Source organism: Rhineura floridana, chromosome 3 (assembly GCF_030035675.1).
Source record: "Rhineura floridana isolate rRhiFlo1 chromosome 3, rRhiFlo1.hap2, whole genome shotgun sequence".
In the NCBI taxonomy this organism is placed as follows: Eukaryota; Metazoa; Chordata; class Lepidosauria; order Squamata; family Rhineuridae; genus Rhineura; species Rhineura floridana.
In genome coordinates, this window is record NC_084482.1 from 23180728 (window position 1) to 23197853 (window position 17126).

The 17126-nt window shown below is 51.1% G+C and overlaps 2 protein-coding genes across 2 annotated transcripts in view; both read right to left on the reverse strand.

Annotated features, from left to right (window-relative positions):
* MARCHF9 (membrane associated ring-CH-type finger 9) overlaps positions 1-9000 on the reverse strand; it is a 53308-nt gene extending 44308 nt beyond the window's left edge. The window contains exon 1 of the mRNA XM_061614993.1: positions 7387-9000. Coding sequence (XP_061470977.1) covers positions 7387-7776 — 390 coding nt within the window. The 5' untranslated portion in view covers positions 7777-9000. The remainder of the gene's footprint in view (positions 1-7386) is intronic.
* LOC133379534 (uncharacterized) lies at positions 8742-14186 on the reverse strand. The gene is made up of 2 exons (XM_061614995.1): positions 14070-14186; positions 8742-9412 (listed from the first exon to the last, which is right to left on the reverse strand). Exon 2 carries the CDS (start codon positions 9399-9401, stop codon positions 8742-8744), a length of 660 nt encoding a protein of 219 aa, XP_061470979.1. The 5' UTR covers positions 9402-9412; positions 14070-14186.
* Between the last annotated feature and the right edge of the window lie 2940 nt (positions 14187-17126).

Below are 17126 nucleotides of genomic sequence, written 5' to 3' on the forward strand. Positions count from 1 at the left end.
TGAGAGCGCCGAGCTTGGGGCGCGAGGGAGAGCGGCCGGGCGCGAGGGGATTGCGAAGGATCTTGGCCGGGCCTGGCGGTGGTGGCAGCGCCGCGGGAAACCCCGGAAGCGCCCGGCGAATGGCATTTGAGAACCGAAGGGAACGATACGGAGGCTGGCCTTTCTCACCCCTGCGCTTAATACGGAGAGTCGGGAGGAATATTGGTCCGACAGAGGTGAGAGTATCGAGGGAAGCCAGGCGTGGGGCGTAGCCCGGTGGTGGAGAAGCAGCTGAGCATTAAGAGTGCGGCTTAGCGGCGGCAGATAGATGCGGTGGAGAACAGCAATGGAGGAGCGCGAGAGAGAGCGGCCAGGTGTGGAGGGCCGTGAAGAGCGTTGGTCCGGCGGCAGTGAGAGAACGCCGCAGTGGAATAGCTGGAGTGTGGGCGCGGTTCGAAACGACTGGGGAGCATCATAGAAGGCGGCCAGAGACTGGATATGATCTCCCACCTCGCCTCGGCGAGTAACTTGGACACAGCTTGGATGGTCGGGGGGGTTGGGGAGTACTGGCCTGGTGGGTGCTCAGACCCACGCCTCCGGTGGCTGCTGGCATTCTCCATTGCTGGTTCTCACAGTGGCTGGGTGGGGGGATAACAGGATATTTTGGCACTTTAGGTGGTCCTGTCTGGAAGTGGGGGGACTTTACTTGAGTCCCGGCGGGAGGGAGGCATGTGCTTGGCAGAGAAGGTTCTTGTGGGGAGGGCGGAAGGCCACGTTATCGAGAGGCTAGGCGGCAGATGCTGGAGGGGTACAAGGCGCAGGCCATGCCAGCTTAGGGGAACAAGGGATAGATGCATAATATCCATCCCCTGTTCTGGGCCTGCGCACCACCAGAAGACAACTGGGAGATGTACGACTCCACCCAATCTTCGACTGCTGTTGTGTAACGCCAGGTCTGTGGTGCAAAAAACATCGCTCATCCATGACATGATCATGGATGAGCATGCAGACCTGGTGTGCGTTACGGAGACCTGGCTGGATGAAGCGGCAGCGCCTGTGCTTGAGGCCATGTGTCCAGCGGGTTTCCGATATGCACAGCAGCCAAGGATTGGTAGGCGGGGAGGGGGAGTGGCAGTCATTTATTGGGAGTCCTTGAGTTTTCCCAGACTCCCTCTCCACGAGACCAAGTTTGTTGACTGCATATACTGGAGGTTGGGCCCTAAGGGCAGTTTAGGGATTCTTCTTGTGTACCGCCCACCCCGCTACACGAATGACTCCCTGACCAAGGTGCTCAAGGTAGTCTCGAGCGTGCGGGTTCTCTCCCCTGACCTCTTAGTCTTGGGGGATTTTAACCTGCATGCCAAGGCTGCTCTCATAGGAGCTCCTCGGGATTTCATGGAAACCATGACTTCCTGGGAACTGCACCTTTGTAATTTTGGACCCACCTATGTAATGTAGCCGGTCATGCTCTCGACCTTGTGTTTGTCTCGGGAGGGGAAGGCAGTGCTCTGAAAATGGGGGCTGTTTCTTTGAACCCCGTGTCATGGTCAGATCACTATCTGGTGAACATGGACTTCTCACTGCCACATACCCTCCGCAGGGGTAAGGGACCCATTAAGATGGTCCGCCCCAGACGCCTGATGGAGCCAAAAGGATTCCTGAATGTGCTGGGAGAAAGTCGCCCAGTCGAAACCCTGGTGACGGAGTGGAATAGGGAGATCACCAGGGCAATAGACTGGGTGGCTCCAAAATGTCCTCTCCCACTGAATAGAACTCAGATTGCACCCTGGTATACACCACGCTTACGGGGCCTGAGGCAGGAGGTGAGACGACTAGAGCGCCAGTGGCGGAAATCTCGTTCTGACGGCGATCGGACACTTGTTAGAGCAGCAATAGCTGCCTATCAAGTGGCAACGAAGGCAACAAAGAGAGAATTCTTTGCTGCCTCCATTGCGTCTGCAGAGTGTTGTCCCAGGAGGTTGTTCCAAGTGGTCTGAAGCCTGGTCGGTCCGATTGCACAGGAACCCTTGGAACATTCTAAAGCCTCCTGTGACAAATTTGCCAAGCACTTTGCTGATAAAATCGAGCGCCTGAAGAGCACGATTCCATACGCCGTGGACACAGGTAGTGGGCCAGAGCTGGCCAATTGCATTCCGGTCCGGTGGGATCGGTTTCAGCCCCTTCCCTCTGAGGAAGTGGACAAGGTGCTCTCTAATGTGAGGCCAACCACATGCTTGCTTGACCCTTGCCCTACATGGCTCATTGTGAGCTGTAAAGAGAAATTGAGCGAAGGGATCAAGGCAGTGGTGAATGCTTCCTTGGAAGAGGGTGCAATGCCATTAGCCCTCAAGGAGGCAATAATAAAGCCCATTCTGAAAAAGTCCTCCTTGGATCCCCAAGAGTTGAACAACTTTCGCCCAATTTCCAATTTACCATTCTTGGGCAAGGTGATCGAGCGAGTGGTGGCTACTCAGTTACAGACACACTTGGATGAAGCGGATTATTTGGATCCATTCCAGTCGGGCTTCAGGACTGGACATGGAACTGAAACAGCCTTGGTCGCTCTGGTGGATGATTTGAGGAGGGCGTTGGACAGAGGTGAACATACATTCCTCGTTGACCACGGTATCCTCCTGGATCGCCTGAGGGGAATGGGAATAGGAGGCACTGTTTTACAGTGGTTCCATTCCTATCTCTCTGATAGGCACCAGCGGGTGGCATTGGGAGATGAGGTTTCAGACCCTTGGCCACTCACCTGTGGAGTGCCACAGGGTTCTATCCTCTCTCCCATGCTATTTAACATCTATGTAAAGCCGCTGGGGGCCATCATCAGGAGATTTGGGTTGCAGTGCCACCAATATGCGGATGACACTCAGCTCTATCTCTCATTTAAGTCCTCACCAGAGATGGCTGTGGTTACCATTTCCAAGTGCCTGGAGGCCGTAAGTGAATGGATGGGAGGAAACAGGCTGAAGCTGAACCCCGACAAGACCGAGGTACTGCTTGTGGGAGATAGGAGGAAGTTGGGTGATTTTGACCTGGTGTTGAATGGGGTAAGATTGCCCCTGAAGGACCAGGTTCGCAGCCTCGGTGTTGTTCTTGATTCCCAGCTGTCCATGGAGGCTCAGGTCGTGGCGGTGAGCCGGGCAGCTTGGTATCAATTACATTTGATACAAATGCTGCGACCCTACCTCCCTGTCCATCTGCTCCCACGGGTGGTACATGCCCTGGTCTCCTTTCGCTTAGACTACTGTAATGCACTCTACGTGGGGCTACCCTTGAAGACAGTCCGGAAATTACAGCTGGTACAGAACGCGGCGGCACGTCTGATCAAGAACAGCCGCCGCCGAGACCATATCACTCCAGTACTTAAAGATCTGCACTGGCTACCAGTTGTTTACCAGGCCCAACTCAAGGTGTTGGTTTTAACCTTTAAAGCCCTACACGGTTTTGGTCCAGTTTATCTAAAGGAACGCCTTCAGCATCACCAGATAGGCCGCCAAACGAGATCAGCCTCCCAAGACCTTCTCTCGGTCCCACCAGTCAAAACAGCTAAGCTGGTGCGGACCAGAGAGAGGGCATTTTCAATTGTGGCCCCCGCCCTCTGGAACTCTGCCTTATGATCTCCGCCATGCCCCCTCCCTGACAGGCTTCCGCCGAGAACTGAAAACATGGTTTTTTAGGCAGGCATTCGAGACCTCTGTCTAATTTAGTTTAAATTTTTGTATGATGGGGGTAGGTTTGGATTGAGTATACTTATTGTTGTTTTATATTATATGTTATATTTTACTCTATGTTATATTTTAGTCTATGTACGCCGCCTAGAGTGGCCGTTAATTTGGCCAGATAGGCGGCCTAGAAATAAAATTTTATTATTAGTATTTTATTATTATTATTATTATTATTATTACAAGCACATCCAAATGTTTCCTCAAGCTCACACAGTGCTCTGCATGTGAACACTATGCACACAGGGCTGCACGCTCACATGCACGCATATTTATTTATTTACTGCTCTTAGTTTTCAAGGCAGTTCTCAAACATATGTAGCCACAGAAACAAAGCCAACCACACCCTACAATCACACTGGCACAGTCACCTCTGAGTTTCCATAGTTCCCATTCATTCAGCACGTTGATGGATGCAAACAGCCTTACAATCAACTCCATCCTCTGACTCCCTTCCTCAAAGTTGTGCAAAGGTGTGGGAATCCATTTTCTGCAGGCACCACCAACACTTCCAACTTCTCCCTGCTCCTTCATCTCAGCTGAAACGTATAAATAACCCAACCATATAAGGGAGACTCAATGGCCTCTCTCCAGCACAGACTGGCCAAACCCTTGCCTACTGGGCTTCATCTCGCACATGCCACTTAACACAGATTAGAAACTCTTTGGCACACTTCGACCATCCTACTGCTGAGTGGATAAGCACATGCTTTGCATGGAGAGGGTCCCAGATCCAGTCTCTGGCATCTCCACTGAAAACATCAGGTAGCAGGTGATAGGAAAACTGGGACACTGGAGAGCCGCTACCAGTCAGAATGAAGATGAACAAATACCCTGATCTGTTGTAAATCAGCATCCCAGGTTCCTGAAAGTGGAAAGGGACTGCCTTCAAGTCGATCCCGACTTATGGCTACCCTATGAATAGGGTTTTCATGGTAAGTGGTATTCAGAGGGGGTTTACCATTGCCTCCCTCTGAGGCTAGTCCTCCCCAGCTGGGTAGGGCCTGCTCAGCTTGCCACAGCTGCACAAGCCAGCCCCTTCCTTGTCCACAACTGCCAGCTGGGGGGCAAATGGACTCCTTGGGACTATGCAGCTTGCCCACGGCTGCACAGGTGGCAGGGCACGTAACCCCTGAGCCTCTCACTGTGGGGGTGTTCTTTAGCTGGCCCTTGACACCCAGGAGACATGAGCGGGGATTTGAACTCACAGACTCTGGACTCCCAGCCAGCCTCTACATACGCAAAAATCAACTCGTTCAAAGTCTGTGATTCTGATCTCTGTTAGAACTTAGCAGTCATGAGTGTGGAACCAGAGTGATGATCATTCCAGGTTAACTAAAAGAATGCCATTTTATCTGGCTTTATAACCTTTTTACTCCCAACTCCCCCAGTATAACTTTCAATGTTGCTGTTCGTTTGTGTATTTCACAAACATGACATTTCTCTAAACCTGACTATTCTCTCCTTATAGGAAAACATAATGTGCATAAAGTTGCTCTTCTCCACCTGCCGCCCCTGCCTCCAAGGACTTTCACTTTCAAGCTCTGGCATCAAGAGCTTGACAGAATGCAAACTCTCCAGACCAAACTTCTCCAAGAGGAGCAGTAAAGGCACATTCTGAATACACTTTCCTTGTCCCAGAGAACCTGCATGGGGGAATTGCCAATATTAAATACTGTGGCGGCCTGATCTCCAAGAACATGATTAATTACGGATTCCAGCACACACACACAAAATTAATCTCCACTCCAATGTCTGCCTGCATTTAAATGAGCTCCCACGAGGAAAGGGTGAAACAGCCCAGTGTAAGGATAGGGCCCTGCCTCTCACATCCTCAAGCCCCCAAGGATTTTAAAGGCAAACAATGCCCACCTTTCTTTTATCCTCCAAAAATGCTACAAGCTGCAGTGTCAGCTTCATACATTCCAGCTCCTCTTAACTAGGATATTAAGTCTCTTAGGAAGATGCTCCCATTGTCTACACTAAGGCATCTCATATGGGGGCGGGGGCAGACTGGTTCCCTTTGTAAACCTTCATCCCAGGCCACTAGTTTGGTCATTGCTGAAATGTCTGAAATAGCTCTTTGCTGCAAGAGGTGGCATCAGAGATCAAGAGGTGGCATGCCTCAGAGTCAAAGAGACTACTCCCGGAGGTGTGGTCTTCTTCCCATTGACATACAACTCAGAGGCCCCTTACCAGGTCTGGCTTTTAAATACCTCTGTAGCTTTTTGTCTGCCGGAATCCCAAAATTCTCTGCCACATACTGTTCCAGCAGCTAATTACAGTCCTGTCTTTTTAAAACAGCTGCCCCCCAACCACCCCTCCGCCTTTGCACTATTCAAAGGAGAAGTCTCCTTCTTTGTCTTGCAGCATAAAGAGCCATCACTCTGTACTCCTAAAGGCAGCTGTTTGGGGGAGGGGGGAATTCCTGCAGATATCCTCTCAGCATAAGAAAGCAGGGCACAACAAAAGGCCCATGCAAGAAAAAGCAATTCACACTGCAATTCTATGTATGTTTACTCCAAGTCTCACTATGTATGCTCAATGGAGCTTACTCCCAGGTAAGCGGATGGCAGCCTCAAGCTCTGGTCCTACCTGCTCAGAGAAAGGCTCTTGTTTCAAGTATCTCAAACAGAGCATACCTTTTGGTTCACATAAACCGAGGCCTTGTTTATCATTTCAAAGTCCTCTCCATTCCCCAAATGCCAATGCAACCCACACTTACAGGTGACACGCTCCCACAGACTGCTAGCTAGGAGTATGACCATGTGGATATATAGGCCACCAATTCCTCAACTCCTCCTCCATGGACAAATAATCTAACCCAAGTTCTGCTCCCAAAGATATAGTCTCAAAGAGTTTCCATTGAAAAGAGAATGCCGGACGGTGCACATCTGGGACTGGGGAGGTGGCAGAAGGGATGGAAGCCTCTACGTGACTGTTGCTTCCCCATGCACCCTGGGCCCAAGCCATCATCACCTGGGCATACAACAAGCGTGGGGAGGCTGTGTCCTCCAGATATAGTTGGACTCCAATTCCATCGTTGGCCATGCTGGCTGTGGCTAATGGGAGCTGTAGTCCAGTCATGCCTGGAGGGCCACAGCCCCCCCACTCCCAACATATGGAATGGATGGAATGCCACCAGAGAAATTGTCCTTCTGGCCAATGTTACTACAGCATCATTAATTCTATCCACACTTTGGTAACTTCATTGCTACTTGGCTGTGGTGATAACCAACACCCCTGCCACTCCTTGGCCTTGTGTATGTGTGTCCCCCCGTATGTACCCAAATCATCTGAAACCAAATAACAAGTAAGCAATACAGCCTACACCAGAGGTGGGGGACCTGTGGTCCTCTAGAAGATCCCGACTCCAACCCCCGTCAGCCCCAGCCAGCATGGTCAATGGTCAGGGATGATGGGAGTTGGAGTCCAACAGCATCTGGAGAGCCACCGGTTCCTTGTTCCCAATTTATACCTTGGTAGCATGGCTTGCTCCTCCTCCCTCTTGCCCAGATCAGTGGGCACCCCATCATCAGGTTTGTACCTTGAGATTCTCCCCACCACCTAGCCCTGGTGCCAGGCAGAGGAGGTTCTCCTCTGATGTCCAGCCACACCCCACCCTCATCCCCACGGCACCCCCCTTCCCTGCATCTGCCAGGCGCTTCTGCCCACTGACCTGCTCAGGTCCCTGGAAGCAAATCCGGCACTGCGGGGTTCTCATGCCACTGTCCAAGCTGCTGCTGAGCGACACAGAGTCCAAAGCTCCTCCGGTCCCGGCCGCTCCGGGCTGCTGCCCTGGTTGGTGCCCGGGGGGCTGAGGTCGGGGATCCTTCTCTTCCAGGGCCAGGCTCCGGGGCCGGGTCTCGGCGCCTCCCCCGCCATAATATTCCGCCTCATCGTCCTGCCGGGCCGAGCAATCGGCAAAAGGGGGCCAGCCGCAGCCGCTGCCTCCCAGCGCCCCCCGGCTTTCCTCGGCTCCAGGCTCGGGCTCCGGCCGGCCCCGCCGCATCAACACCAGCAGCTTCAGCTCGTTGAAGAACATGCGGATCCGGTACTTGAACATCATTTACCTCCTCCGGCGGCGGCGGCGGCAGCAACGGCGACAACGACGGCAGCGTTCAGCTTTGGGAGGGGAGGGGAGGGGAGGGGGCCAAGAGGTGGGGTGGGGTGGGGTAGGGGGGCAAGGGCGATTAGCTGTGCCCCTGCCTGGCATCGGGGGATGGCGACGAGGAGGAGGAAGAGGGCTGCAAGGGGGGGGACCGGGGACCACAGGGCGGAGAGCGGGGAGCAAGACCCGGGACCCCCATCTCGGGCACCAAAGGGAGAGGAAATGTCGGTGGCGATAAAGGCAGGTTGCCTGCTTACAGGTGTGTGTGTGTGTGTGTCTGTTTGGGGGGACAAAAGGTGATGGGGCGCAGTAAAGGAACAAGGGGATACAGCCGGTTATGAAGAAAATTAAGGCCTCCTGGAGATGTACAGCAAGGGGTTAATCGAGGGATCGGGGATATATAGCTGGGGGGTCCTGGTGTGTAGGGGGGGGTCGGTCGGAGGACCTGGCCAGAGGCTCCGGTGGGGAGAACTAGGAGACGCAAAGGCGGTGGTGGGAGAGAAGCGCTCACCTCCCCTCCCCCCCCGGTGGGTTTTTCTCCCCTAGGACGCGGCGCGTTCCGTAAGTCCCTCCTGGGGGCCCCGCGGGCAGCCTGCCTCCGCATTCCCTCGGGCCATTGCTTGGGGAGAGAGGCTAACCAGAGAGCTTTCCCGGCGGCCAGGGCCTGCGCTCATCTGCGCGGAGGATCGGGGCGGACAGGGGGGGGGAGCAGCGGAAGATCCAACCAAGGCGCCGCAAAAGCGGGACTGCGTCTTCCTCTCCTCGGTCTTCTCCTTCTGCCGGCCGCAACCACGGCGGGGAGGCGGCTCTTTCTCTCCAGGACCTGAAGCGCTAGCAGCAGGGCCCCTTTCCGCCTCCGCCTCCCCTCGGCGGGCTGGCTGGGCGGGCAGCTGCAAGCGCAGGCGGCTCTTTTGTCTGCAGACCTACGGGCATGTCCGCTCCCTCCTGCAGCCGCAGCCACGCCACCGGGCCCGAAGAAGCCGCATCCCTGCTCTCTGTAGCCGGTCTCTCGCAGGCAGGAGGCCGGGTCCAACCTCGGCTGCCGAATCGGGGAGCGAGCGTGCGATAGCGGCGCTGGGAGGTCCGCTTCTGCCTCTGCTGCGGCTCCTCTTTACCGTCGGCTCTTTATGCAGCCGGCGCCCGGCATGCAACAGGGCTTCGTCCCAGGGCGCCCCCCACCGCACGGGGTTGCCAGCTCCCCCTACACCCCCTCCTGTGCTCTCCTCCAGCCACCCCCGAGATCCGGGGGTTGGGGCGCACGGCAGCCTGGATGGTAACGGTGGCGGCGGCTCAAGGCTGGGGAATATGGCTTCTCCTTCCGGTACAGCATGTTCAATAAAACATTTCGGGAGGAGAGTTAGTGAGAGAGCGAAGCGGGTGGATGTGAGTCTGTGCGGGGAGGGACTGGGGGACTCAGAGGCGGGCCGGCGGCGGGCAAAAATCGAGGGGCTGGTGCGTAACCGCTGCGCCACTCTAATGTCGATCGACCTCGACCACGTGGAGGGGGGGGGGAAGAGTCCCCGGGAAATGTGAAAAGTGCCCTGGCAGACATCCCCCTCCCCTTTCCGCCGGTCCAGACACATCTGGGAGATTCCTAGATAGAGACGGGGGGGAGAGGTAAAAAGAAGCCATTTTATTTTTAATTTTTTTAAGTGGCTTGCTACATCAGAGCCATTTAGCCTAACTGATAAAAATCACATGTCAAAATTTGGGAAATTCAGGAAATATATCTTCCCGAATCAGCATTGTTTTAAGATTGGAGTCCCCAGAAAAAACACACTAGAAATCAGTAAGATATCCTTCTTCCCCGTTTAGGAAGGAGAATCAAAATATTTGCGCCTTGACCCAATTTGCACTCTGCTCAATCAAATAATTTTTAGGATTCTAGTTTTACTGAACTGAACAGAAATTAGGTTCCATCTGCTGAAGCTCCATACCTGCATGGCAGTCCATATGGAACTCTTGGTCAGGGTGTGGTGTTTAAGAACAAAGGAACTTAAGATGACTGTTTTTCCATAATGACTCACATTTGGGGGGTGGGGTGGCATCCTGCACCTGTTGTCTATCTAAGCTGTATTTCTGTATTCTTGCTTTAGAGCTGAAACATGGAAGTTTCACATGCCTGTCAAATTCCAAATTTGACAATGATCCTTCCCAGACCAATTTCAGCATCCATTAGAATGCTGAATTGCTCAACAAATCACACAACAAAAATGAATGACAGCTCTCTTCGTCATCAGAATGGAGTTATCAGTAATCCAGAGAAAACTGTTTTAAGTCTGGGTGGGGGGGGTGAGGATTCCAACTCAAGAATTCTGGGTTCTCACAGATGGCATGAGGCAAAGAACACATATTATGTCAAATTGAAGATCTTCATGGTCCATTAAACATTTGGCATTAAATACCCAGGCCAAACAAACATATGGCCAAGAAAATTATGGAGCCTGCTTTAAATAATGGTGTGGTTGGTTGGCTGGGTGTGTCTAAACTGAGACTTAATTTTCTAAATATTTCTATTGTTTTCCATTTACTCACGGGTAGCCAGCATGGTGCCCTTCAGCTGTTGTGGAACTCCAGCTCCCATCAGCCCCGGTCAACATAGCTAATGGTCAGGACTGATGGGAGTTGTAGTCCAGCAACACCAGGAGGGCATCACGTTGGCTTATCCCTGTGTTAACCTAACTGATGTGAAAGGTTAAGTACTAAGACCTCCAGATAATAACTAGGTAGTTTGGGCCCACCCTTTAAAATAACTAGGTAGGCTTGGCCTGCCTGAGACCCTTGAATTCTACCCCTGCTTTAAGTTCTATTGAAATCAATAGGACACATTATTTGTGGCTAGGGTTGCAGTCCTAAACACACTTGGACTAAGTCCCAGTGAGCTCAGTTTGGTATTAAAATTTTACTTATTATTTTTATTTATTATTTATTTATTTATTTTATTACATTTTTAGACCGCCCTATAGCAATAAGCTCCCAGGGCGGTGTACAGCATAATAAAACAGGTTAAAATACAAAAACACAATAAAACATAATTAAAAATTTTCAATTTTAAATTCAAATTTTTAAATTTTTAAAATTTTTAAAATGCCTGGGCGAAGAGGTAGGTCTTTACCTGGCGCCGAAAAGATAGCAAAGAAGTCGCCAGGCGTATCTCATCAGGGAGGGCGTTCCATAGTTCGGGGGCCACCACTGAGAAGGCCCTAGCTCTAGTTATCATTCTCCGTGCCTCCCTATGCGTTGGGACACGGAGAAGGGCCTTCGACGTCGAGCGCAGCGACCGGGTAGGTACATAGCGGGAGAGGCATTCCGCCAGGTATTGCGGTCCGATGCCGTTAAGGGCTTTATAGGTAAGAACCAACACTTTGAATCTGGCCCGGAAACATATTGGTAGCCAGTGCAGCTGGGCCAGGACAGGTGTTATATGATCAAATTTTTTTGTCCCAGTAAGAACTCTGGCCGCAGCATTCTGCACCAGCTGAAGTTTCCGAACCGTCTTCAGAGGTAACCCTACGTAGAGTGCATTACAGTAGTCCAATCTAGAGGTTACCAGAGCATGGATAACTGTGGCAAGGTTCAGATAGGGTCGTAGTTGGGCTACCAGCCGAAGCTAGTAGAACGCATTCCGTGCCACCGAGGCTACTTGAGCCTCCAGTGACAGGAGCGGATCTAATAAGACCCCCAAACTACGGACCTGCTCCTTTAGGGGGAGTGTAACCCCATCTAGGGCAGGTCGGACATCAACCATCTGGGCAGAGAGCCCCCCCACCAACAGCATCTCAGTTGTCAGGATTGAGTCTCAGTTTATTAGCTCTCATCCAGTCCATTATTGTGGCCAGGCAGCGGTTTAGTACATCAACAGCCTCACCTGAAGAAGATGAAAAGGAGAAGTAGAGCTGCGTATCATCAGCATATTGCTGGAAACGCACTCCAAATCTCCTAATGACCTCGCCCAGCGGCTTCATATAGATATTAAAGAGCATGGGGGACAGAACTGAACCCTGTGGGACCCCATATTGGAGTATCCAGGGACTCGAGTAATGATCCCCAAGCACCAGCTTCTGGAGACGATTCTTGAGGTAGGAGCACAGCCACCGCCAAGCAGTGCCTCCAACTCCTAAGTCCGCAAGACGTCCCAGAAGGATACCATGGTCGATGGTATCAAAAGCCGCTGAGAGATCAAGGAGAACCAACAGAGTTACACTCCCTCTGTCTTTCTCCCGACAGAGGTCATCATACAGGGCGACCAAGGCTGTTTCTGTACCAAACCCCGGCCGAAAGCCCGATTGACATGGATCCAGATAATCAGTTTCATCCAAGAGAGCCTGGAGCTGGTGAGCGACCACACGCTCTAAAACCTTGCCCAGGAACGGAACATTTGCTACCGGTCTATAGTTGTCAAGATTTTCAGGGTCCAAGGAGGTTTTCTTTAGGAGCGGTCTCACCACCGCCTGTTTCAGGCAGGGTGGTACCACTCCCTCTCGTAAAGAGGCATTGATCACCTCCTTGGCCCATCCGGCTGTTCCGTTCCTGCTAGCTTTTATTAGCCATGAGGGGCAAGGATCCAGAGCAGAAGTGGTCGCCCGCACCTGTCCAAGCACCTTGTCCACGTCCTCGAGGTGAACCAACTGAAATTCATCCAATAAAACAGGACAGGACTGTGCTCTGGACACCTCATTAGGCTCAACTGCTACAATATTGGAGTCAAGGTCCCGGCGGATGTTTGCGATCTTATCTTGGAAGTGTCTCGCAAACTCATTACAGCGGGCTATTGATGGTATTATTGCGTTCTGAGGACCAGAGTGTAAAAGTCCCCGAACAACCTTATAAAGTTCCGCTGGGCAGTTAGAAGATGACTGAATGGAGGCAGCAAAGTACTGCTTCTTCGCTGCCCTCACCGCCTTCACATAGAGCTTGGTAGAGATCTTCACAAGTGCAAGACTACAGCCGTCGGGAGTTCGTCTCCATTTGCACTCAAGCCGTCTCCTTTCTTGCTTCATCACTCTTAGCTCTGGGGTAAACCACGGAGCCAATTGAGCTCTGCAGAGGAGAGGGCGCACCGGGGCGATCGTGTCAACTGCCCGGGTCATTTCCGTATTCCACAGATTGACCAGGGTTTCGACAGGAGCGTCAGTTTTATCAGCCGGAAAACTCCCCAGAGCCTTCTGAAAACCTTCAGGATTCATTAGTCTCCGGGGGCGGACCATCTTAATAGGTCCTCCACCCTTGCAGAGGGGAGAAAACATTGTGAGCCTACACCTCAATAGGCGATGATCTGTCCATGACAGAGGAATAGATGTAAAATCCCTCACTCCCAGATCACCATCCCCTGCTCCAGTAGCAAAAATTAAGTCTAGAGTGTGCCCCGAAATATGCGTAGGGCCAGTAACAAATTGAGACAGCCCCATGGCTGTCATGGAGGCCATGAAGTCCTGAGCTGCCCCAGACAAAGCGGTCTCGGCATGAATGTTGAGATCCCCCAATACCATAAATTTGGGGGATCGCAACACCAAACCCGAGACCACCTCCATCAGCTCAGTTAGGGAGGCTGTTGGGCAGCAGGGTGGACGGTACACCAACAGTATTCCCAGTCTGTCTCGCTGGCCCAACGTAATATGGAGACACTCCAGACCATTAGCTACCTGGATAGGGTGCCTAATGAGAGGGATGGAACTTCTATAGACCACAGCGATTCCCCCTCCCCGACCCTCGGATCTACCCAGATGCTGAACCGAGTACCCAGGTGGGCACAGCTGGGAGAGATTAATGCCTCCCAGATCGCTCACCCATGTCTCAGTAATAAACGCCAGATCAGCCGCCTCATCCACAATTAAATCATGGATGAGGGAAGCTTTATTATTTACCGATCTGGCATTAAGAAGCAGCAACTGGAGATCCGAGAGTTGGCTGATAGAACTACCAGCAATCCTGTGGATGTGGGGAGGACCGGAACACGGTACAGCCACCAATTGGCTGTGCCGAGTTCCCCTCAACTGGCATGTCCTCCTCACAACGCCATACCTCCCATTACCCGTCACTACGCTAACAGGGGCCCCCTCTGGTCCCCCCTCCCAATACCCTATCCTCCCGCCCAGGCACATAATAAAATAAAATAAAAATACACACACACTCACAACATACAGTCATACAAACATCCACTCATTCCATTCAGGTCTGCACAACAACCACAGTCCCGTGCTCCATGCGCACCAACGCAGCTCTCAAACCGTTCTTCCCGGGAAAAGCACCACCTGGAGCCTGGTCCTGCGAGGTGCCCACGTGCAGAGCAGGAGCCCAAGAAGGAGAGAGCAGAGATGTTGGCCAAGCAGCAGCAGCAAAGCAGGCAGATGGCTCTCCCTCCCTGGGTGGTGATGGTCCTCTTCCCTTGCAGGCACTGGATCTCCCAAGCCCCCTCAGCCAGCCGGCTTATATATTCCCTCCAGAGAAGGGACAGGTGGAACAGTATCAGGCACAGCTGGCTGAGTACCTGGAGCCTGGTCCTGCAAGGTGCCCACGTGCAGAGCAGGAGCCCAAGAAGGAGAGAGCAGAGATGTTGACCAAGCAGCAGCAGCAAAGCAGGCAGATGGCTCTCCCTCCCTGGGCGGTGATGGTCCTCTTCCCTTGCAGGCACATTTGTATCCCACCTTTCCTCCAAGGAGCTCAAGGTGGCGTACATGGTTCTCCGTTCTCTCCATTGTACCCTCACAACAACCCTGTGAGGTAGGTTAGGCTGAGAGACTACGCTGGTCCAAGATCACCCAATGAGCTTCAGGGCTGAGTCAGGATTTGAACTCTGGTCTCCCAGGTCCTAGTCCAACACTCTGACCACTACACCATGCTTAGGACTGCACTGTATGTTCCACTTATTTCCAGGACTTCACACAATAAACATTTCCTGGATGAAGGCCTTGGTATTTTTGAGAGCATGGAAATTTGCTATTTGCAGCAGAATCCTCAGTTCCACTGAGTTCAAGGGGACTTACTCCCAGGAAGGTGCGTATCAAATTGCAGACCTAATGAAGTATTTTTGCCAAGCTGTAATTGTTTTATTGTTTGCGTGTTTGCTGCCCTGGGCTCCATTGGGAGGAAGGGTAGGATGCAAAATAAATAAATGAATGAATAAATAAAATGCTTGAATTTCATCATGCGACACTGAGCACTGAGGCGCAGATTTAGAACTGAGTCCAGGGAGAAGCTCAAACTGAGACCTGAGATAAGGGCTGCTGCTAGCCCTGTTTATATTTTTGTATTGTTACAGTTCTATTCCACCTTTTCTCCAAAGTGCATACATGGGTCTCTCTCATTATTATCCTGCATGCATATATGCCTGTGTAAAGCTTTAAAATATATATTTTATTTATTACTAGCAGCCTCATACTTGACATTGCTCTGGAATTCTAATAAACTGAAATATCAGTGCCATTTTGAAAGCAGTGATTAAAATTTGCAGTTTTGAAATGTGCAGTGTGCCATCTTGATTCAAAACACCATCCAATTATATTGAAACATAGACAAAAACTTGATCCTTGATCTCAGGAACCATCATGCAAAGTTTGGTTATGCTATGTTAAGAGGTGTCCAAGTGGACAGGAAACAGACAAGCAGCTTTCCAAAATATATAGTAGACTAGCAGCCTCATACTTGCCGTTACTCAGGAATTCTAAGAAACGAAAATATCAGTGTTATTTTGAAATCAGTGGTTAAAATCAGTGCAGCTTTGAAAGGTTCAGTCCAATACCTTGATTCAAAATAGCGTCCAATTGTATCGAAATATGAATGGAAACCTGCTCCTTGATCGCAGGAACCGTCATGCAAAATTTGATTAGGATATCTTAAGAGGTGTCCAAATGCATAGCAAACAAGCAACCAGCTTTCTAAAAGATATAATGGATAATATATTTATTTTATACTTCCTTCAAGAAGCTCAAGGTGGTGTACATGGTCTCCCCCTCCTAATTTTATCCGCACAACAACCCTATGAGGTACATTAGGCTGAGAAACAGTGACTGGCCCAAAGGGACCCAATGAGCTTTGTGGCTGAGGGGATTTGGACCTGGGTTCCCCCAGACCTAGTCCGATACTCTAACCACTACACCACCCTGAGAATACAGAAATCCCTGCCCAGAGCTCCTACAGTCTGTGTTAAGATGGACAAGACGGGAGTAGAAGAAGAGCTAAGGATTTGACAGATAAATGGGAGAGCTGGCAAAGGCTGCAGACAATGAAGAGTTAGGTAACAGTGGAAGAAGTGGGCTGGGAGAGAGGACAGGTCTTGGGGAGGGACTTGAAGGAGGAACAGGACTTGGTGAATACAGAGGGGGAGGCTGTTCTAGGCATAGTCACCAGCCTGGCAGAAGGCACAGAGGTGGGTGTGGGAGGAGGCAAAGGGGGATGATGGCAGAATAACTTTTTCAGCAACGCAGTCAAAAAGGGGAGTGATCCAAAAGTAAAGACAGGGATAATAGGGGGTGGGCAAATGATTGTTGTTATTAGATAGCATCTTTATTTCCAAAGCGCCCTCGGTGTACCTGCTTTGCAGAGTAAGATATCCCAAAGAAGAATATGAAGAAGACAGGTTCCCTCCCCTCAAGGATCTTACAGTCAAAAGGTGGACAGTGGCAGAGACAGCAAAGGAAAAAGAGGGAAAGGCAACAAGGAGCTGAACAAATGCAGCTGCCCATATGCTAGGCATCCTTTCTTCTGGCTGGGGATGGGAATGAAGGGGTTAAGACAAAGGCTTCCTAGTAAAGGTGAGTTTTGAGGCGGGATTTGAAGGCAGCAGATATGGCACCATGTTCTGGGGAAAAGGAGCAAGCATAAAGGGCAGCGTGGGAGATGGGGTGGAGACGCAGGATACTTTGGGGTAACTAAGTAACAAAGTAGGCCCTTATAAATAGCCAGTTTAGGTTACAACAGCTTCATAATCTACAGATGACATTAACATCATATCTAAAGGACAATGCACTTCTTTTCAAACTTGATGCTCCATAATCTTGCTCCAGTGCACCCCAGCATATTATAATGGAAAATTATGTCCTTTGGAGGAGGACTTTTGGAGTTCAATCTTTGTATTATAACTGGAATTATTATTTTTGAGTACCACTTTTTTGAGTGTTACACGTCGGCACCTCACTCTCTCTCTGCATGTGTGCAAGTATGTTTGTGTGTATCTAGAGTGCATGTGTGTGTGCATGCACATATATAATCATTGCTGTGGAGTTACCCTTTCTTGTGATGTTATTTGGGGGGGAGGTGCCCCCTTTCTCTCCCCTCTCCCGGTAGCCTTTCATTCAAAGGAACTGATTGTG

Bases quoted from the DNA above. Each gene is read 5' to 3' on its own strand.
- LOC133379534 (XM_061614995.1), bottom strand. From the start codon at position 9,401: ATGTGTCTGGACCGGCGGAAAGGGGAGGGGGATGTCTGCCAGGGCACT.